The 21,955-nt window shown below is 56.7% G+C and overlaps 1 protein-coding gene across 11 annotated transcripts in view; it reads left to right on the forward strand.

Annotated features, from left to right (window-relative positions):
- The window catches only part of NCOR2 (nuclear receptor corepressor 2), a 258,314-nt gene that overhangs the window by 225,284 nt on the left and 11,075 nt on the right, over positions 1-21,955 (forward strand). For all 11 annotated transcript variants that reach the window (XM_076352524.1, XM_076352529.1, XM_076352530.1 and 8 more), the window contains 18 exons: positions 1,496-1,651; positions 2,244-2,383; positions 2,461-2,566; positions 3,240-3,344; positions 4,277-4,380; positions 6,855-7,005; positions 10,863-11,015; positions 11,377-11,463; positions 11,933-12,210; positions 13,032-13,395; positions 15,554-15,781; positions 15,902-16,147; positions 16,796-16,945; positions 17,396-17,530; positions 17,642-17,804; positions 18,381-18,814; positions 21,174-21,317; positions 21,490-21,638. In XM_076352524.1, coding sequence (XP_076208639.1) covers positions 1,496-1,651; positions 2,244-2,383; positions 2,461-2,566; positions 3,240-3,344; positions 4,277-4,380; positions 6,855-7,005; positions 10,863-11,015; positions 11,377-11,463; positions 11,933-12,210; positions 13,032-13,395; positions 15,554-15,781; positions 15,902-16,147; positions 16,796-16,945; positions 17,396-17,530; positions 17,642-17,804; positions 18,381-18,814; positions 21,174-21,317; positions 21,490-21,638 — 3,293 coding nt within the window. The remainder of the gene's footprint in view (positions 1-1,495; positions 1,652-2,243; positions 2,384-2,460; positions 2,567-3,239; positions 3,345-4,276; positions 4,381-6,854; positions 7,006-10,862; positions 11,016-11,376; positions 11,464-11,932; positions 12,211-13,031; positions 13,396-15,553; positions 15,782-15,901; positions 16,148-16,795; positions 16,946-17,395; positions 17,531-17,641; positions 17,805-18,380; positions 18,815-21,173; positions 21,318-21,489; positions 21,639-21,955) is intronic.

The following is a 21,955-nucleotide window of genomic DNA, read 5'->3' on the forward strand; positions in this document are numbered from 1 at the left end:
CTAGCTTCTGAGTACACTGAGCATTAATAATGATAATGCAGTAAAGCCTCATTAAATTGGGCCTCTGATAATCTACTTGCCCTATTATTAGGCTTAGCAGGATTCAGGCATCTATTTTTACCGAAAATGGATGGTTAAAGACTGGGTTCATTTGTGATTGCTATTGTTTACCGCCCAGTTTCTAATTTCTGGTCAATGTGGATGTTATGTAGGTGGGTCTGGGGAAGAAGGGCAGTGCAAAATTGTTTATCGATTACAAGCAAATCCTACCAAACCTGCCTGTAATCCATCCAGAAAAGGCTGTCTCACCCGTCTGCTCAGCAAAGTGTGAGGATGCAGTTGGGGTGGAGCTGATGCAGATGAAGCCCCTCTTTTCCCCGGCACCCTGCAGAGCATGGCAGGGTTCAGGCATCCACAGCACAGCTCCTCCGTCATTAGGCACTTCTTGGCCTCCAATCAGCCTTTTTACAGGCAGGGCGAACCCAGCCTGGCATCCAGTATACCCCGAGCCAGATAATTTCAGGAAGCTTTCCTGCCCCCAGCCCCGGTGCCTTGCAGAGGACCAGAAAGCCACCCCGCTCCCCGCAGAGGCACTCAGTCGTCCCGCAGAGCCTGTCTTGATCTTCATTTGCCTTTGACAGTCTTGTACAGCGCTGTTGTCCCAGGTGTTTGGAGAACATCTGGTCACTTCAGACACTGCACATTATTCCTTTGCTGTCCAAGAAGCTGATGCCGTTATTTCTGGCCACTTCCCACAGCCTGCAAATGGTTTATAGCCGGCAGCCGTCCTTTAAGAGCGGCTGAGCTTTTGTGTCGCGATGTGATGTGGGGATGAGCTTGTTCCCAGCGTGCCGGCACGCAGTGGTCCCTGGCAGTGGCCTGGGGCTCCCTTGGCGCCCCATGCCCGTCTGCACACCGCAGACCGTGTTGTCACCAGCAAGCCAGTGCCTGCTGGATGTCCCCCGCATGCCAGAGGGATGCCGATGTTGGTGCCTCTTGGCTTTAACCTCAGCGAAGGGTTTGGCAGGATCATCGTTAATCCCCCCAGCCCTGCCGTGGTGGCTGATGCGGAGCTGTGGGCACAGGCAGGATCTGCCCAGGAGTGGTTTGCATGTGGCCAAGCCCTGGCAAGGAGCTGGACCCTGCGCTCGTCCCAGTGGCCAGCTGCCTGCCGAACGCCATCTCTCCTGGGCGGGGTGGGATGTCCATGGAGGTCCTGGCTGGCAGTGAGCACCAGCAGAGTCACCAACACGGACATCCGTCCTCTCTGCTGCATCTGAGTGAAATAAATACTGTCAAATCCAAGCAGTGACACTGAGGCTTTTTCTTTTTAGTTTGGTTGGGGAATTCAGCCCTCATCTCATGGCCAGGTCAGACTGAACTGAAGCCACTTCCCATGCTGGGAGCTGGGTCTGGCTCCCCTGCCCGTGCCCGCAGGGACCGCTCATCCGTGGGGGCCGTTGAGCAAGCTGGTTGCTTTCTGTTTCCCTTGCAGAAAAGTCCATGCATTTCTCATCCATCGCAGAGGCTCAGAAGTTGAGTGCAGAGCCGACAGCCGCCTCGTGCTGGCCTCCTGTCCTGTCCTACCCCCGGGATGTGATAAAAACGTCTCCCCAGGCGGAGCCCCACTTGTTTCAGTATAACCCACCAGGCAAGTAAAAGCCGCCGGCTGCGTCGCATGTGCTCTCCGTCCTGACCCAAGGCCGAGCACAGAGGCTGTGGTTGCAGCCGGCATCGCAGGTCGTGCTCTTAACTCAATGCAGCTTTTTGGGGAGAGGGTAAGAGAAGAGGGTTCAGCAGAAACCTGCTAACGCCTTGCTTTGGCCCAGCATGGAGCTCCCTCGATGCTAATGCAGCGGTCTGAGGGTGGCCAGGCAGGTCTCCCAGCTCTGGCCAGGGCAGGTTTAGGGACATGGTTTGTCACAGAACAGTGTGGGCGCTCCCTGCGCTGCCCTCGGTGCGAAGTCGGGCAGGTTTTATCCCTCGCTGCGCTGTCCCTCTCCAGCTGGAGGGCAGACAAGTCAGGCGCAGAACATCCTCAGGCTGCAGAGGGGACGAGGCAGTCATTTAAACTATTCCAGTCCTTTCCAAAACAATGGTGTGACTTGGATCCTAGTGCAGGCTCACAGCCGGCCAGTTCACCGCATCCAGCCCCTGCTCCCTCCCTTGCCCCTTTTCTCTCCGATAGCTGCAGCCGCTCTTACCTTCCCTCAGTCTTGCTAACACTTGAGTTTTCTGCACAGGACACCCCATCCCGCTAAATCTGCATGAGAGCTCTCGCTCGGGGCTGCAGAGACTAGCGAGCATCTCCAACCCTCCTCCCCTCATCTCCTCCACCAAGCACCCTTCCGTGCTGGAGAGACCCGTCGGATCCATTTCCCAGGTAGGGTATCGGGTGTGAGCGGCAGAGACGCCTTGCGGGGCCGGCAGCCGCTCCTGACCTCTCCTCTCGCACCGCAGGGCATGCCCATCCAGCTCCACACGCCCTACAGCTCTGAGCACGCCAAGGTCCCCGTTGGCTCCATCACCATGGGCCTGCCGCTGACCATGGATCCCAAGAAACTGGGTAAGGAATTGGGTGGCGAGTGATTTCTCACATGCTTCGAGAGCAGTGGGGAGCGAGCTTGCCGGTGGCATAGGGGAAAGGAGGAGCACAGAGAGATCTGCTAAAAGGATGAAAGGATTAGTCCGTCGGGAGAGCAGAGACACAGGGAGCTAAATTTGTGCAGTATAGGAAAGCAGCAACTCGGTCAGGGATGCATCCCAGCCTATAAATACCCTCCGGCTAATACTGTGATTGAAGGAAGGAAATATATTGCCGCTCCCCAGGCCGGTAGGATAAAGAGTAAATGGCCTGAAGTGAACAAAGAAAGTGTTTAGTCTGCAGATTTGGAAGCATTTCTTAACAGCAGGAGGGGATGGGTGAGGGACCAAGTCTGTTGGGGGAGGGATACGGGCCCTGTTTCCCATTGTGCGCGGGTCCTGTTATAAACCAGCACTGGGTTTTCAACACCAGCTCCGGTCCCGGTGCGGGCAGCACCCGGCAGTGCCTTTGCCAGGGTGAAGGATCTGGCTTTGCTTGCCGGCGGTTGTGCGTCCTTGGTGAAGTCCGTCCCAAAGCGGTGGGGACGGCAAAGGCGCCGGGGAGGCGTGGGCTGGCAGAGATGAAAGCCTCGAGCAGCCGAGGGCTGCGGCCCTGTGCCCTGCACCTACACTGATACGTGGTTAATGTTTTCCAGTGCCTTTTCCTGGAGTAAAGCAGGAACAACTTTCTCCTAGAAGCCAGGCCAGCCAGCCGGAAAGTCTGGTTCTGCAGCCGTCCCAGGAGGGCTCCATCCTGCGGGGTGAGGAGCCAGGGGCGGGAGGCGCGTGCCCCAGCTGCGGGAGGGGAGGGATGCTGGCACTGCCAAGCCTGGTGAACGCCACGCTGGCTGCGGCTGCCCGGTGATTTCAGGTTTGATTTCTGGGGTTGTGCCCAGCTGAAGGGGTCTCTTCGTCCCTTTTCTCCAGCGTTGCCAGCGGGGTGGCAGATAGGTCTGTACAATGTCTCAACATTTCTAGCCGTCTCCCCAAATCAGGGCCTCGGGCGTTGATCCTGGTGGAGGTTTTGTGTTCAAGGGGCACCTGAAAATCTGTTGCTTAAGACAAAGCAAGACCTGTTTAAATTCCATTAATAGTTTTTCTTCAGGTTCTTCACTGTTGCTGCTGCAGCACATTTCGTTTAAATATAGCCCTCCCATGTTTCTTTCCCCATTAGCTAGGCAGAAGAAAATAAATGTAAAGGTGTTGCTTTTAAGTGCAAATTCTGGTTTGTGAAACCCCCCAACTAAGGCAGTCAGAAGCCTGAGTGCGGTGGGCTGGCTCCAACCCAGGACAGATAAACGCGAATAAACACAAACCACCCCGAGCTGCATCTTGCCGGAGATCTGCTGTGATCACATCAGGAGAGGCTGAGACAGGCTGTGCTTTCTCCCGGGCCCGTAAATCTGCCTGGCCCCTCCACGAAGGCAGCAGGGAGCTGATAGCCTCAAAATAGCCATTTTTTTTCCACCTCCCAGCCCCGCACTCGCAGGGCTGAGTCCCTCGGGGGACAGGGTGGAAAGGGCTCTGCAAGGCATGGGATTTAACGCTGACGTCTCTTGGAGGGCTTCCCCTCCAGTACCTCAGCTTGCTAGAGATTGGGTTGAATCCTGCGCTTAGTCAGTAGTCTCACCCCCACAGGTTTTGTGCTGAACGGCAAATCCAGCCCCCAGCTCACTGGCTTTGTGTCCTACAGGTACTTCCCTCAGCTCTGCCTCAGGAGGGAGCATCACCAAGGGAACGCCCACATCCAGACCCCCTCCAGAGTCGCCCATCACCTACCGAGGATCCATCACACATGTAGGTCACTTGTCTCCGGCGGGTTTTGCTTCCTGGGTGCTGGCAGCTGCAGCTTGCGGCGCTGGACACAGGGGTCGGGGCTTTGCGTGGCGGCGCCGAGCATGCAGCACTGGGCTGAGCAGCACGGCTCTGCGATGCTCCCATCCCGTGGAGCCCCTCAGAGGGGTCAGCAGCCGGAGCCTTTGCAAACAGCTTCTGCTGGAGTTGGCACGAGCGCTGTCCCGTGAGCCGAGCCTGCAGAAGAGCAGAGCTCGGCAAGCAGCAATGCAGAGCCTTACAGCACATCTAAACCCCGCTTTGCTTTTCCTAGCTGTCAGGAACAGAGGCGAAAGCAGTTTTAAATGGCTCTGGGAAAACAATCTTGCCAGTGCAAGAAAGTGGAGCAGAGAGAAGGAGGAGATGGGTGGAGGGCCCAGGCCAGGCGGAGGAGAGGGGGAGGCTGTGAGGTGCATGTAAAGTAGCGAGGTCTCCTGCCAGGCCTGAGCGTGCTGCGCTGGGGGTCCTGCCCAAAGGCTCTCTTGAGCAGAAAGATACTTTGGCCTTAATCTCCACCATCCATCTTCAGAAGAGCAGCTGGCAAGCGGGCGATAGTTTTTTGCAGTGTGAATTATTGCTCATCTGTTAACAGAGCGGAGAGCATTAAAAAAAATAAATCTGTTTCCTGTGGGGATTTTATCTGGCCATCATTCAGATATTTAAAGCCACTCGCGCTCAGATTTTTGCCTGCCTCCTTCAAGGAGGGTGTCCACATTCCCTTTGGCCCTGGGGACCTGAACCTGAATCCTGGCCCAGAGCAAAGGCTTAACTTGCCTGGTGCCCCGCATCCAACAGCTGCCAGGAGTGGATGCTCGGGGGCTGTAAATAACCCATCAGAGTAAATGCAGGCTCCATGCCCTCACAAGCCCCTGCAGCAGCTATGGGCAGCAGCGGGTGGGCATGAAGGGACTTGAGCACCATGTGCCAGAGATCAGAAGATGAACAGAGTTTGTTGAGACGCTATTTTAAATCCAGCTAATTAATCCATCTAGTTTCCTTTGTTTGGCTTGGGAATAAGGTACCAAGCCCAGACCCAGAGCATTACCTGCCTCTCCTGCTGGCCCAGCAGCCTGCATCCCTCTGCTCCCACTGGGGAGAAGGAGGCCCCTGTTCCGGCAGCAGCTCCAGGTACCAGAGCTGATATTTGATCTCAAATTAGTCATCCAGTTCGCAGAAGGCAGATCTTGAATATATGCTCTCTGCTCTGAAGCCATCTGTCATCACTTGCTTTCAAATCCCCTCTGAGCACGTCCACGGAAGGAAGATGACTTACCTGGGGCTGGGAGAGCTGACTGGGAAAGCCGGTGTACTGGGTGTACTGCGAGGGCAAACAGTCAGAGCATTGAACCCACACGCTGGCACATCCCAGCAGCTGCAGCGGGGTTTTGGGGACCGCTGGCGCTCAGAGGGCTTGGTACAGAGCTGGGGCATCTCCAAGCTGGGGTGGGGAAATAGTCTGCCCTGGCACAGCCTGGAAGCACCAGCAAAGTTGGCTGGGGCATTGCTTCCCTGAGGCTTCCCACGAGCATCAGTCCTGGGGGTTGGTGGGGTTAAACGAGCAGAGTAGGAGGGCGTCAATCAAGAGCATTGCTGTGCCTTCCCTGCGATGCAGGGGGGGACTGTCACCCCACGGTGGCTGTTCCCGGTTGGCACCGACAGGTTGTGATGGCAGCGGGGTGTTAATCACCAGCAATGCCTTCAAGGACATCCAGCTCTGGGTGTTTTGAAGGGGACTCGGAGGGGGGCAGGTGGCTGTGAGCTGTGTCCGTGTGTGCCTCCGGGGAACGAGAGGTTTTGGTTCACATCAGTTTGCGTAAGGAGCCTGATGCTGTTTCTTTTGGAGAGCTAACCAGCAGCTTTCGCTCCCTGACCTGCTCCAGGACTGCTCTCGTCGATGCCTGCCATCTTGCCCGGGCGTGCTGCCAGCCGCCAGCTCCCACGCGCAGGCAGCTCTCTGAAGGTCACGCTTGGTGCCAGCAGATGTGCCCTGGGTGGGCAGGACATCTCCGTGGCTCCTGTACCAGGCTGGGAAAATAGGCTGCAGGGAAGAGCTAATGCTCGAGCAGTCTCTGCCATCACTGAGGTGTCCCCAGGGGGGCACCAGCCCTGTCCCCCCAAACCTGTGGGGTGGGGGCAAGCCAGGGAGCTTACTCTGAAATACGCAGGGCGATAGAGCTGCTATTTTGGAGGTCCGCGCTGTCCTCACCCCCACCTCTTCCCAGCAGCCTCACGCAGATCATGTACCTTTTTACCGCTCCTCGCTATCGTCCTCATCAATAATTAAGATGCAAGTCCCTCGCTGTTGGCTGCGCCAGCAAGCAGAGGCTGGGCGTGCTCTCCCTCTGCTCAGCCTCCTGCGGGGAACAGCCTGTCCCTGTGCGCGCGCTTGCTTAATTGCTTGTGACACTGTTAAATATGGATCTTGGTGGCTTTCCAAGGGCACCCCGGCAGAAGTGCTGTACAAAGGAACCATTACCAGGATAATCGGAGAAGACAGCCCCAGCAGAGCAGAGAAGGCGAGAGAGGATGCCATGCCCAAAGGACATGTCATCTACGAAGGGAAGAAAGGCCACGTGCTGTCCTACGAGGGTAAGTCGTAATCCTCTGCCTTTTTAGGGCAGGCGCTGGGGGTTTGTGCCGCTGTGGCTGGGAGTCGGGAGCTATTTGAGGAAAGGCTGACAAAGTGCAATGGGCCAGCCTCGCGTCTTTACTTCCAGCATCGTTTCTCTCCCTTCCCACCCCGCCTGCCTACAGCCTGGCTGGGTTTCCCTCTGTCCCATGTGGTTATCTTGCCTTGGAGGCGGCTTTGCCGGCGGGCAAGGGTGTAATAGGGCCATGGCCGTGGACAGGGTCTCTGGTTTCAGTTGGTTTTGGGGAGCAGGGGAGAGGAGAGGACCAGATGGGAAGGTATTGCCTTCATTCCTAGCACCCTGTGCAGAGGGGACTGTCCGAAAACGTTATGAGAGCATCCCCAAGCTCTTGGGCCAAAGGTGGGACTCAAGAACCTGCAAGATGGAGGCAAGTCAGGTAGTTTGGCATAAAGGTTTATTCAGACATCAGATTCCCACCTGCAACGTCTTGGCTGCCATGCAGCTTTCCGAGCATGGGGCTGCCCTGCAGGAATCCTTCTGGGCCCGGCAGCACCGTGCCTCAGTATCTTATGAGCTTTGCTACAGCATCTGTAGCTATTGGAGGGGGCGAAGCCATTCCCGCAAGGAGCCTGTTGGGGGGTTGCACTGGCCTGTTGCCGGCTGCTATCGCCCAGAGGCGCTGAGCACCCTGAGGGGCCTGCCCGGAGCCCCGTCTGGGGTGAGAAGCTGCCCCCGGCACAGATGGTGTCATTTGTTAACCAGGCTGACCCTGCCCGGCCAGGGAGCAGAGTACGGCAAAGCAAAGCCAGGCAAGCAGCCGGGCTGCTCCAGAGGGGGCTGTGGAGAGACCCAAAAGCCATGTTGCAGCTTGCACCCCTGCTGTACAGTAACGCGCTTCCTCGGTAAATGCCGACGGTGCCTCGCTGTGTTAGCGGTATCAGCAGGCAGTCACCAGCTGCTCCTGCCTCCTCTGCGCCTGCTCATCCGATTGCAGCACTGGCCATCGAAGCTGCTCAGCGAGTCCCGGTGGTTCCCGTTAGAGATAAGCAGATGTTCCTCCCCGGTGAAGCTGGAAACAACTCCTCCGTGCTCGCCTTTCGCTGTGTGCTGGGTCAGGCATCTCTGGCATGGAGCTGGGGTCAGGAAGAGCTGAATTACAGACACTGCAGCCCCGCGTCCTCTTGGGGTAAAATACTGGCATGTGCTCTGGCGTGCATGGGGATGGCCGTCCTCATGTGTCACCTCTCTTCTCAGTTGAATTTGGAGATGACTAAGGAGCAGATCCTAACCTCAGCTGCACTCGCCCGCCTCAGCAGGTATCTCTGGTCGGCTGCTGTGCTGCCTGAACCCTCCGCCTCCCTCCCTGGGGCGGCTGCATCCCTCCCTGGGGCAGAGCATCCCTTTTAGCCTGTCTGGCAGCCTGGGCCCTGTGGTCAGTCCTGCAGGCAGAGGGTGTCCAGCAGAAGTCCTTTTCCTCTTGCCCACAAGTGCAGGCAGCTGTTTTTATCGCAGGCTGGTTGTTTCATCCGGGGCCGGAGGCAGAGGGTTCAAGTTAGGCCACGGGGGACAACTCGTGAGCTTTGGCTGATGCCACCTCTGTGTGCGCCCTGGGACCACAGGGACCTTTCAGGACAGGGCTCTGCGCCATGCCTCTCGCCCACCGTGTGGAAACCAGCTTGTCCCATGCCTGCCCGCGTTCGCTGTCAACTCTAGCCCAGATAAGAAGTGTCTCCGCAGGAGACTTGCGTCTGGGCGCCCTTTGGGACAGTTGGCAGGGCTCGGACCAGGGAGGACGCAGGAAGCATTTCAGGGCTTGTTTGTGCAAGAAGCTATTTTAATCTCCTTTGCCCGGGCTTGGAGTCGAATGAGGTTGATCTCAAAAATGGTGCCACCAGGGGAGAGACGGGGAAGGCTCCCGGCAGCGAGGACTGCCCGTGCCCAGAGCTGGCATCCCACTCCAGGCAGCAAAGGAGACCTGCAGACCAGACTCTGCCATTGCACGCACTTGTCAGTGTCGGCCCGAGTCTCCTCGGCTGCAACGTGAGCCCATCGTCTCTTCTCCTACCCCCAGTGGACACAGATGAGGAATTAATTCCGTTCTCTCCAAGGCAGCCTTTTACATGCTTGATAGCGTTTATCGCATCCTGAATAATCTCGCCTGCTTCTGCAGCCTAGCCAGCCCTGCTGCCTGCCTCCTTCCCCCCATACAGCCTGGCAAGGCTTCGCAGCCCAGAGCGGAAGAGTTAAAAAAAAAAAATTCAATAAGAAAACTGAAATTGTTGGTGATTATGAATTTTGGCAAGCAGGAAAAAAATTGCAAATTCTTTAGTGTCATGAGGGTGCTTAAAATAAAAGAACTGTAATGAGACGAGATCCTGTAGCATGTGTGAGCTGAATTGTGCTAGATTGGTTATTCTCATTCTGCATATGATTGCTGATGGCTTCTGCAAGGCAAGGGACATGGTTTTGGAGTGATTTTCTTTCTGTTTAGTCTCTCTTCTCCCTCGCGCCCTCCCCCTGCTTCCCAGCGGTACAAAGGGTGCCTGGGACCACATCCCCTTCTGCAGAAGGGCTGTTAGCAACAGATGTGCCTTGATGACAGGGTGCAGGCACATCGCCTCGTGTCTGCCGCAAGGTGCTTGGCTGATTCTGAACATCACCCCCGGATTTCTCCCGTCAAATGAATCTGAAGTGAAGGCTCAGGGACAGATCCCACTCTTGTTTCCCTGCACACAGCCCCAAACCCTTTCTGGATTGAGTGGGTGCTGATTGCGGAAACCGACAGTGGGTGTGAAGTTGTAATAATCCCATTTTATTAATTACTGGTTTTGCCAAGGAGGACTTTTTGTCCTGATTGTCCGTGATGGAATGAACGTTTTTAACTTCTTCGTTTTCTCTAATTGTATAACCACCTTTTCTGCCCACGAAGAGGAGGATCAGGGCATCCTTGGCAGGGGCAGCCAGGCCAGGGACGATCGGCAGAGGCATTTATCTCTCCAAGCCAACATCCCCGCTCGGAGCTCGTTACATAAACACGAGGCATTCGGCTGGATCAGAAGCTGCCTGCTAAATTCACAGCTCACTGCACATGATGGATGCCCATCGCCCAGGGCGGGCGTGATGCTGCCTGGCATGGGCAGGGCTGTGCTTGCAGAGGTGTGGGGGCTGTAGCTCAGGACAGTTGTCCACTGTTGGTTTGCGGAAGAATCTGCTCCAGGTTTGGATGAGGAGGTGGTCAGTGGTGTCCCGTCACGCTGGTGCTTGCTCCGTCAGTCCTGCGTGGGACTTTTTGCCGTCTCTCCCAGTTCTGGTGCGCGCTTACCGCTGTTTCTAAGGAATTGCTCTCAGCTTTGTCTCTCTCTGCTTTTCCCTGGTTTTCTCACCCAGGGAGTGTCTCAGCAAATGTTAAGGCTGGCCAAGATCCCAAACAGTAGGTGTCTAGCAAAAAAATCAAAACAAACAAGGGGAAAAAAACCAAAAATCCCCAGGCCCACAGGGCCAAGTTCAGTGGAACCGCAGCTGCTCACACCAGCACCACGCTGGCTCCGGGCTGTCCTGCTGCCTACATCTGGCCCCCACCGGGGCGGGAGGGAGGGGGACACGACAGGGCGGATACTCCTACCCAGGCGGGAGGCACAGATCTGGAGTCTGAGGGAGGCAGGGAGGGGAGAAAACACCAACTGAATTTCTTGGAAGCCAACCTCATGCGATGTTTCTGGCGTTGCTGAGCGTTGGCTGATGCTGGGATGGGATCTGACCTTTCAGCAACACATGCAAACAGCAGTAGACACCCTCCCTTGGCCAGTGCTGACTTTCCGTGCTCTTGATGGTTATTCTCGGTGTTCCCTTCCCCAGGTGGAGTTGCTGCTTCTCAGTGTCCCAAAGAAGACAGCAGGAGCTCAGGAGCTTCGCATGAGACCACAGGAACCAAGCGGACCTACGATATGATGGAGGGGAGGATCAGCCGGGGCTTATCAGCCCGTGATACCTTATCTGCCAGCATCGAAGGTGGGTCTGGGTGAAACCTTTCACCCGTGCTGTGTTAGTAGTGAACCCCCAGGGACCCCATCTTGTCTCTTGTATACATGATGCACCTTCCCGTGCCCGTGTTTGGCAGTGGTTAGCTGGTACCCTGCAGCACATCCCAACAGGACATCATCTGACCAGCATGGGAAAACAAGGGACACAGACTGGCCCATTTGCCTTTGGTTTCTGTCCTGGTAGACCAGTTTCAGGACTACAAAAAAAGGAAATACATTTTAAAAAAAGAGAAATCAAGTAATTTAGAAATTGTTGATATTTTTCCTTGTTGTCCCAGGAGTCCCTGGTAACACTGTCGTGTATTCTTTCCCCTTTGGATCTGTTCTAGGTCTCATGGGTCGAGCGATCCCTCCAGACCGACACAGTCCCCATAACCTAAAGGAGCAGCATCACATGCGAGGCTCAATTACACAAGGTAAAGCCTGCAGGCAGAAGATGGCCACAGCCAGAGGTAATGTAGGGAAGTATCACATGCATGGCCCCTTGTTCTTGTTGTCAGGCTAGGGCAGGAGGAAACAAGAATGGACACATCAAGGTCCAGCTGCAGATCTCTGCAGCCTTGGCTATGTGCTCAGAGAGATTTTCAGTCTTGCTCAGCTTCTAGCAACCTAAGCTCTCACCAAAGTCAGGGGTAAAATTCTCAGTGACTCACGTGAAGGCAGATTGAAACTAGTGCGAAATGAGTCCAGAAAGTGGTGGTAGATGTGAGGTGGTCCAGCTGCATTAGTAAAGTAGCTGCTCTGTGTGCTCAGTTGGGTACCAGTCCCTGAGTTACGTGCATTAACTAGAGACCCCCTTGAACTGAGCATCCGCACGGGGACTGGGAGTCCAGTATCTGGCTGGGGAATCACCCTCTGCATCCATCATCTGCTTGGGGGTTGCAGGAATACCTCGGTCCTATGTGGAGGCCCATGAGGACTACCTCAGAAGAGAAGCCAAACAGCTCAAGAGGGAAAACACTCCACCAAGGGACTTATCTGATGCCTACAAGGTCAGGTCTCATGAGAGCCTTACTCCTCTGAAAATGAAACCAGCCCATGAAGGCCTCGTAGCCACGGTGAAAGAAGCGGGAAGATCAATCCATGAGATTCCCCGGGAGGAGCTAAGGCGGACACCAGACATCTCTCTGACGAGACCTCTGAAGGAAGGCTCCATCACACAGGTGAGTATGGGGCGAAGAGCGGATGAGGTCGGTCCTACTCAGGCTGCTGTCCTTGCACAGAGCCTGGGGACCATTCCCAAGGTAAAAGGAGAGCAGAGAGGGCTTCGGGTTGCAAACACATCACTGGTCAGAATTGAGGCTCTGCTTGGGTACAGGTTGCCCTTCTCCATCATCTGATCTTCAAAGGTTCCTTCTAACCCAAACCATTCTGTGATTCTATGATCCTTCCCAGCAGATAAATGCAGAACATGGGGAAAGGAGCTCAGCAGCCCCTGACCTGTTAAGAAAGCGATCTCCATCCACACACACACGCAGAAGGGGACACATTTGGCTCTTGTTCAAGGCCAGAGTCAACTCGGTGCCCTCGGCAGTTGTGACTCTGGGTGCGCATAACCTTGGTCTCCTCCCTTTATGGGCAAGTGTCAACCCAGCAAGGCCAGTAGTTAGGGTGAAACGTGGCATGCTGTCTCCTGTTGGGCTCCAAATATTTGGAGGGTTCCCATGGCACCTCGTAGTCCTACCTCATTTCACAGTGTGTGTAGGAGAGAGGCGTGATGGGCACAGCCAGCCTTCGGCAGTGACTCATCATCATCTTGTTGGAGCACAACAAGACATGCAAGATGGGCACTCCACCCTGCCCTGTGCCGTGCGGAGCTGTTATCTCTGCTTTGCCGATGGCTGTTGCTGTTTGACCAAGTAAACTGGTGTACTGACCCACTGAACAAGGAAGCACAAGTCCCGTTGAAATTTGGTGGGATGCGGTTGCTGCATCCCCTTCTGCTCTACGCCCCTTTGATGTCCTCTCTGCCTTCTGTCCCCAGGGTACCCCACTGAAGTACGACAGCAGTTCTTCCTCCTCAAGTACCAAAAAACATGACGTGCGGTCCATCATCGGCAGTCCCGGCAGGACTTTTCACTCTGTGCACTCACTGGACGTCATCCAAGACCCGAGGAATCTGGAGAGAGCTTACGAAGAGAGCCTGAAAAACAGGCCAAGCCCAGTGACAAACTCGGGTGGCTCCATTGCCAGAGGGGCTCCTGTGATTGTACCCGAGCCGGGCAAGCCCCACCAAAGTGCCCTCGCCTACGAGGACCACCAGGCAGGGCACAGCACGGCGTTTGGCAGCCACTTGCACAGAGGGTCTCCGGTCTCCACGCGGGAGTCCACGCCGCGGCAGCACGAAGGTACTTGGCGAACCTTTTATTTGATGCTATGATTTCTAGCAAGCTGAGGGGGCAAGGTGCACAGGAGGTGGCTGCTGACCCCACCTGCCTGAGCTGTTCCTGGGAGGTGCCCGTGGAACCCATTCTCCCCAGCACCCCACGCCCACTGTTGCCCGCAGCCGCGGCTGACTCACAGCACTGGGGCAGCTGTCAGGGACGGCTAAGGCTCAGCTCCCTCCCGGTGGGTGCTCACATGGTTGCGGCGAGGGCACCCCATGTCTGCGCCAGGGTGACCAGAGGGAGTTTGGACCGTGGCTGGTGAAGCTGATGGTGTTTAGAAAGCGTCTTCCCTGTCCTGGTGTTGGCCCAGGCACCCCTGTTTCTACAGGCAGGCAGGAAAGCAGTGCTTGGTGCACCGGCTGGGGGGATCTTCACGCTTTTTAGTGATCTGGTGTGTGTTTGCCTACCTTGTGTGTTTATGCCTCATCCATCACCTGGGCACCCGAGTACCTCGCCTCCAGGAAGATCTAATCCCTTCTGAGCCGGTGGATCCGGGCAGCGTGGCTGGCCTTTGGGATCTGCCATCCCTCCGGCCCGTCTTGCCTGCACCAGGCAGGGTCTGCCCATGCCCCCTGGCATTGGTTGTCTCCTGCCCCCAAAGCCAGACCTGGGGCTCCGGGGGAGCCAGGCGCGTGTCTGGGCTGTGCTCAGTGATCTGGTGAGACCCGCTTCAGATCCAGAGCACAAAAAACCCTCTTGCTTCGTGCCACGTTTGTGGTCAGGATCAGTGCTGAAGCCAGTCCCTAAGACACCTTGTCCCGCCAAGCCTGCTAGCTACGTGTAACTGCTTTGGGGCTGTTTGCATCTCCCGCCTGCAAATCCTTATCCTAACCCAAAAGTCTCATGATTTGAGGGCATGCAGCACAAGACACCGCAGTCTGCCAAAACTGAGGCTAGGACACGCCTCCCTGGCAAGGAACGGGAGATGGGGCTGTGCGGTGCAGAGCTCCTCCAAAAATTCTCCCCCATCGCTTGCTGCCGGCTGGGCCAGCTCCAGGTCTCCGTGGTTGGTGCAGCCTCTGCTGTCTTCCCGGTTAGGTCAGTCATTTTGGGGGAAGCCTTCAATGTTGGCAGCTCTTTGAGATTGGCACATACAGTGAGCACAAGGCAGGGGAGGCAGTGTCCGGGTGGTGGGGAGGGATCCCAAGGGAAAAATCAATGTTCCTGCAAAATGCCAGTGAGAAAGTGGATTTCTGCATGTCTGGAGCTCACAGGGTTTTGGGGTGCAGAGGATCTGCAGGAGTCATCCGCAAGGCACGGGTTGGAGTTGGAAGGCAGCTTTCCCTAGTCTCCTGAGCTTTCCTTCTGCCCTGACAGTAGGTTTGATTTATTAGTGGCCTTGCCGAGACGCCGAGCTTCATGAAAGGAGCGGGAACAGCAGTTCGCCTGGCCCGTGTTGCAGCCAAGGTTGTTTCAAAGTTGGCAATGACAGGGCTGGGTCCATCTGTGTGCACCCGAGGGCGTTGCTCCTTGCTCCCCGAGCCAGGGCCAGGCAGCATTTGGTGTGCAGTCTGGTGCAAGGCGTTTGGTCACGCTCCTTGGGGGTGGCTCTGTCTTATGGAACGGGAGCTGGTGATGCTCATCCCAGGTGGGGTGAGAATCACCACCAATGCCCAGCTCAGGTTGGGAGAGCCAAGAGAAGTCCCTGACGTGATCCAACCTCCCCTCCATCTGTTGGCAAAGAGCTTACAGCTCCAGAGGGTGGTGGGTGCTCGAATCCTCTGAACTGTGTTTCATCACCATTGCCAGGAGTTTCAGGGTCCCCGGCTCTGCCCAGCAGCGGTGACCTTCTTGTGCCGAGGAGCACAGCAGCAAGGCTCCACTGCCAGCTGCTTGTGCGGGCCAAGATGAACTCACAGACTGCCCGGCATGGCTGCGGTGAATGCGCTGGGTGGAGGGATGGTTTGGGATGGGCTTCTCCTGGGTATGACCAGGTCTTGGTCTGCCTCAGCCTTGGTGGCGTAATGGGGCATGGTGATGCAGGGAGGAGGGAAAAGTCTCTCAAGTTCAGGGGGAGCTGCGGGCATCCATGGGGGACAGCTTGGCCACTGGCGCTCCTCGGGGACGCAGCTTGGCTGCAGCACTCAGTCTCTGACTCATTTCCTTCTGCTCGCTGCAGGGAGCATCACTGCCGGGAAGCCGGTGTCCCAGGACAGAAAGATCACCCCCACATCGAGAGAGCTCACCAACTCCAAGTCTCCGCATGCCCCCGTGGCCGACCACCACCACCCCATCTCCCCGTACGAGCACCTGCTCCGTGGTGTGAGCGGGGTCGACCTGTACCGAGGACACATCCCTCTGGCTTTCGACCCCGCTGCCATCCCAAGGGGAATCCAACTGGAAGCAGGTACCTTTGGCAGGGACATGGTCTGTTTGAGATTTTTTTTTTTTTCTCTCCTTGTTATGCTCTAAAAGCCTGAGGTCTCTGGGGAAAACCACTTCATGTCTGCATCCTTTTCTCTCCCAGCTGCTGCTTACTACCTGCCAAGGCATCTGGCTCCGAGCCCCACGTACCCCCACCTCTACCCCCCATACCTCATCCGGGGCTACCCGGATACAGCCGCCATGGAGAACCGACAGACCATCATCAATGACTACATCACGTCCCAGCAGATGCACCACAACGCCGCAGCCACAGCCATGGCACAGCGGGCAGACATGCTGCGCGGCTTGTCGCCCCGGGAGCCCTCCCTCGCCCTCAACTATGCAGCAGGTCCTCCCAGCACGGCACCGTCTGGGGGTTTGGGGGTATTTTGGGAGGAGGAGGCTGGGTCAGGCCAGCACCGCCAGCTCCAGCGCTGGGGCCAAGGGCCAAGCCAGCAGCACGGTGTCACCCAGCAGTGTAGGAACTTGGCTGGTCAGCGGGGGGAGGTTGATGCTCTCTTTGCCATCTTTAGTTACTTGAGGCTCCTTATGTGCAGCTCTGGTTTTGAGTCATGGGAGCGCTTCCCAGCCTGGCCGTGCTGGTCTTTGGAGATTAAAATACACTCCCAGAAGGATATCTGGCTTTCTGCAAAAAGCGGAGCATGCTGGGGAGTGCGCGGGGTGCGGTGCTCCTGCCCCTCCACAGGCAGAGCAGCGCTGGTCTCTGGCTGATGCTGCCTGCAGCCCCCTCACTCAGCAGGGATAGATCTCAGCATTTTTCCTCCCCGTTATTTCCAGCAGTGGGACACGCTGTATTTGCCTGCAGAAGGGTCCCCTCCCCTGACAGCCAGTGCCCGGGGGCCACGCACGTGCTGGCACCTCTTGTGCTGTGCCAGAGCACCAGGACGGGTCGACCCTCCCCAGCATCGCTCCCCGCTCCAGCACAGCCAAGCTGCAGCAGCTCGGTGTCATCCTGACAGTATTCTCATTTCTCCAGGCATCATCGACCTGTCCCAAGTGCCACACCTGCCCGTCCTCGTGCCCCCCACCCCCGGCACCTCCGCCACCACCATGGACCGCATCACCTACATCCCCGGGCCCCCCCAGACCTTCAGCAGCCGGCACAGCAGCTCCCCACTCTCCCCAGGTAACGCTGCAGGTTGCTTTTCCCATGGGAAAGCAGTTGGGGCAGGAGGCCCTTAACCAATTCAGGGCCGTGAGCTCAGCATGCTGGGGCAGATTGGGGGGGAGCCCAAATTCATTCTCACTCAGGGACCAGCCCACCGGCTCCCTCAAACCAGCTCCTCTGATCCTGCTTGTTGGGGGCTTCCTTGCTTTTTCCCCTCCTTCCCCAAAGTGGCAGCTGGCAAACAGCTTTGTGGAAGGTCGTACTCCGGAGACGGTGCCAGGACAGTTATTGCGTGATTTGCCTGGGTTTTGTCACACCGGTTGCCCCTGTCTGTCCTGCTCCAGGTGACCTTGGATGGAGCCGTTCCTTATCTGCTCTGCAGACACAGCAATGTGAAGAGCAGGCGGTGTTCCCCGGGGGGAATCGCTCTGTCTGCAGCCTTTTCACTGCCTTTCGGTTGCGTTTCAGGAGGCCCCACGCACATGACCAAACAGTCAGGATCGTCGGTGTCCGAGCGGGAACGGGAGCGGGAACGGGAGAGGGAGCGTGAAAAATCCATCCTAGCATCCACCACGGTGGAGCATGCACCCATCTGGAGACCAGGTAGGCTGGGGAGGAGCCTGGCACCACATCTTGGGGCCCTTGCTGGGTGGAGGTAGGGATGGGACTATACAATGTAGAGCTAAAGAAGCGCTTCTTTGTATTTTCCCCCAGGTACAGAGCAGTCCAGCAGCCGTTCGTCCTCGCACTCTCACAGCCACCAGCACTCTCCCGTCTCACCCCGCACCCACGAGACCATCCAGCAGCGCCCCAGCGTGCTTCACAACACGAGCATGAAGATCATCTCCTCGGAGACCCCCACCCCTTCCGTCCTGCGGTATGTCTCCCTGCCACGGTTCCTACCACTTGCCTGGACCCCTGCACCGGGGCAGCCGTGGTGGTTCATTAATGGGCATCGCGTGGGGCACCTCTGAGATGGAGCAAGGGTTGCTTTGGCCTTCAGCCTCAGCAGGAGCAGGATTGGGGCTTACAGGGAAGTTGTGATGGGGAGAGGTGGATTTTGGTGCCCAGTTCCTTTGCTTTTCCTCATGGTTTTTACTGCTACCAGGAGAGAAAGCAGGAGTATCCCAGGGCTGTCTGTGCTCAAATCACATAGGCAAGAGGGTATCGCTCCTCTTGCTGAAGGTTGCCTGGTGGTGGAGTTATGGAGGTCTCTGGGACCTGTCCCATGGGTTTTGTTCTCCCCAGTCGATGCATCCAGGCCACAGCCAATACCCTGTGGCCAATTATGGTGGAGGCTCCATCTGAGCCCTCCTCACCTGCTCCAGCACGAGCCAACCCTATGCTCAGGAGACCTTGGCCAAGCAGGGCTGAACACCAGGGCTCTGGTAACAGCACTCCCCTTTCTCCACGTGCTTCTCTCATCTTCGCCTTGTCTTCGTTTGCCTTCCAGATCCTCCTCCACCACTACCACGTCGCCAATCCGCTCCGCTGCCTTCCCCTCGGCCTCCACCCTGCGCTCCTCCATCAGCGCGGCAGATGGCTACGCAGCCCTGATGGACCCGGCCGTCCTGCAGAAAGAGGCCTCGAGGGCACGGGAAGCCAAGGCAGAACGACCCCAGACTGACAACAACGTCTTCACCTCAAAGCTGCCCAGTGGGGCCAACCTCGAACAGTCACCTTCACCCATTAAAGCCATGGAGTCGAGACCTTTACCCGCCTCCGGACCTGGTTCTTCTCATCACTATAGCAGAGGACAGGGGAAAAGCCAGCAGCACCATCACCCTCTGGACCAGCAGCACGCAGCCTCAGGCTCCGAGCAGCACAGTAGAGAAAAGAGTCAAAGTAAACCCTTTTCAATGCAGGAACAGGAGCTCCGAGCACTCGGTAAGACCACCACGACAGCGGCCAATTTCATAGATGTGATTATCATGCGCCAAATGTCTTGCAATAAGGGGCAGCGAGAAAGAGGCTCGCTAAGTAACAACTCCACTAGCGATGGTAAGAAATTGGAGGGGAGAGGCGAGAGAGCTGTGGCCTGAAACCCATTTTATTTCATTATTCCTTATTTTTAACTGCACGTTTTGGCTATTGGCTTCATCAGCTCCCCCAGTGTGCTTGTCCCTCTGCCTCCCGGTTGTTGTGTTACTCCAGACGTTTTTATTTGTGTGTGTTTTAGGGATCTTCCCTTCTCCCACCCTCTTTTATTTTTTCCCGTTGCCAAGTCCTGTTTTGCAAACATTGTTCAGTTCCTGGTATTGCTCTTTACAGACAATAGCAATTTGCTAATTCTGATTTCCCCATCATTAGAAATTCCCAGGCAGTCTGTAAGGAACAGTTGTGGGTAATAAATCAAACGAGTGAAGCGAAGAACCAGGAGTGTGAGCGGGACAGGACTGCTGGCTGTCAGACACATGCCTCCCCGCTCACGGTTGTGCCATTGAGCGTGCAGGATCTCAGAGGGCTTTGCGGGCTGCCGCGTGATGCAGCTCAGATGGGGTCCCCTCACTTGGGGTGACCTCGCTCAGGGTCCTGGTGCTGGATGCTGCACAAGAGGGCAACGCGGGCAGGGCTGTCCAGGGATCGCTCAGCCCAGCCATGCTTGGCAGCCATTTCCAGAGCAGACCACAGGAATCACCTAACAGCAATCTTGTGTAGGACACAAAAGCGCTTGGATAAGTTTCTCCAGAAGGAAGTGCAGGGAGGGGACTGGATTCAAAGTCTAGGTCATTCTTGATGGGACCAGTCTTCACCCAGAGCATTCATCCAGGCTCCCACCAGCATACAGAAGCAGCAGGCAGCCCACGGGGATTTGATGGGATCCCTTCTTCAAGTTGAAGCATCTGCCTTGGACATCAGCGCTGGGGGTTGCTACCCAGCCCCCCTTCCTGTAACCCAAGGGTGGAAAGGACACGACAGCGTGGCCAGGGGAGGAGAGCTGCTCTTGCCGGCACATCCCGACCCACCCATCCCACCACTTGGTCATGTCTGGTCCCGGCCCCGTCTAGCAGCATGCTCCAGGGCCAAGGATGTGCCTCTGGCCGCGGTCTGCTGCCTGGCTGAGCTTTTCCTCCACCTTTTTCCCTGGCACCAGTGTTTTCTCCAGCTGAGTGTTGTCATGCTGCAGAGAGGGACAGCTTTTCTATGGCCGTGAGCTTACAGAAAGGAGCTGGTGTTCCCCAGGACTTAACTGTTTGTTAGGGATCTTTCCAGAGCAGGACACTTCATCTTGGGTGGATCTGAAGCATGGTCCCTTTGGTGCTGGCATGCATGGGGTGATGGGGGATGCTGCATCCCCGTCCCCGGCGCAGGGAGGTTCTCCATGGGGGTCCTCCCCTACGCATGCCCCGGGTACGTGCAAGGTCAGTGTGTCCGTGCCTGGGCACCAGGGACCCTCCGGCAGTGCTGTGGGTCGCCTGCCAGATTTGCCTGCAGTGGGCGGCTTCTAGGAATTGAGCATTAGGAGGGTAAAGGTCTGTGGAGGCAAAAGTCATGAGCGTTGCCAAACGTGCTTAGCTGGCGAGAGGCAGCGTGTGCCTCCTCCAGGACTCCTCTGTCCTCCGCCCCGGTCTGTGGAAGCATAACCCGTCCGTGCCTCAGTTTCCCCTCTCTGTTGAAGGATAATGGTGGTCCCTCATTCCAGCTCCGCTTGCTTTGATGCAGCTTGAGCCCATGCAAGGGGCTTAAAAGGCAGAGAATGGTCAAGAAGCCTTTTTGCCGCTGCGGTGTGCAAGTCTGCTGTCTCTGGAGCAGGATCTGGAGTCTGCAGGGCCTCATACCCAATTTTCAAGTCCCTGCTCTTGGCCATGCTGGGCTTGGGGCTTTTCTTTGTAAAGCACTTGAGACCTCCCGTGCAGCCACCTCCACTCCTGCAGAGCGTTCCTTTCCCTCCTGGCATAGTGGGGGTTTTATTTTTCTGTTTCAGTAGGTGGTGGAAAGGGGGCAACAAGTTGTGAACCTGCAGGGTTTGAATTTGGTTCCTGACTCTCGTGCTGTCACCGCGAGCTGCTGAGTGTCCAGCTCTGCAGGAATGAGACATCACCTCTTTTACTGCAGCCATCGCCACAGCTGGACATCAGAGGTGGCTCCAGGGGTCCCTGCAATATGGCCTGCCAGGTCTTCCCTCATCTCTTCCCCCCCCCCCCTTTGCTGAACGTGTGACTCTACCCACAAGCGATGGTTGCCACAGCACTAGGGAAAAGCCAAGTGAGCTCCTGGTTTTAACTCTCTTCTCCCGTTTCCCCAGGCTTTCACGGAGGCTACAGCCCTGAGCGGATGGAAGCAGTGAGTCCCGTGAGCTCGCCCAGCCTGTCCCATGAGAAAGGGGCCAAGTTGCTGCAGGATGCGGAGAAGGGGCACGGGGAGCATGACCTGAGGCAGAAACAGCAAGGTGAGGGCAGGGGCTGGCAGTGCCTGCCGGCGCAGGAGAGCCCGAGCTGGCATGGAGGGGCTTCATCACCCAGCTCTTGCTCACCGTGCCCCAGTGCTGTGCTGGGATGGCGTTTGAGAAAGGGGACACAGACGTCATCTCACGCCTGCTCTCTTCTTTGTGCCTCCCCCAGGCTCGCTCAAGGCCTCGGCTCCCGAAGCAGCCCACCTGCAGCACCTCCGGCAGCCCGATGGCCCCCAGCCCCAGTGCCAGTCCCTGCAGTCCAGCCAGAGCATCAAGGGCATGAACCAGCGGGTGGTCACACTGGCCCAGCACATCAGCGTAATTAAGCTCGTTTTCACCTTCCCGCTGGGGCTCTGGAGAGGAGGGAAGAGCTGATATGAAACATGTCTGACGGGGAAGGGCTGGGAGTGTTGCTAGAGACCTCAGCACCCCTGGCTGGGGGCTGGAGAGAGCAGGGTGCATCAGGCATGTTCAGCCCAGGTGTTTGTGTCCCCAGCAAGGCCATCACGAGGGCTCCTGCAGGCAGGAGGCAGATGTTACATCCCCACAGGGACAAACCAGTCTAATTCCCTCCTGCTTGCCCTGTCTTAGTTGAGCCCAGCAAAGCAAGAGGTAGAAACCAACTCTATTTCTGA

Source organism: Aptenodytes patagonicus, chromosome 15 (assembly GCF_965638725.1).
Source record: "Aptenodytes patagonicus chromosome 15, bAptPat1.pri.cur, whole genome shotgun sequence".
Taxonomy (NCBI): Eukaryota; Metazoa; Chordata; class Aves; order Sphenisciformes; family Spheniscidae; genus Aptenodytes; species Aptenodytes patagonicus.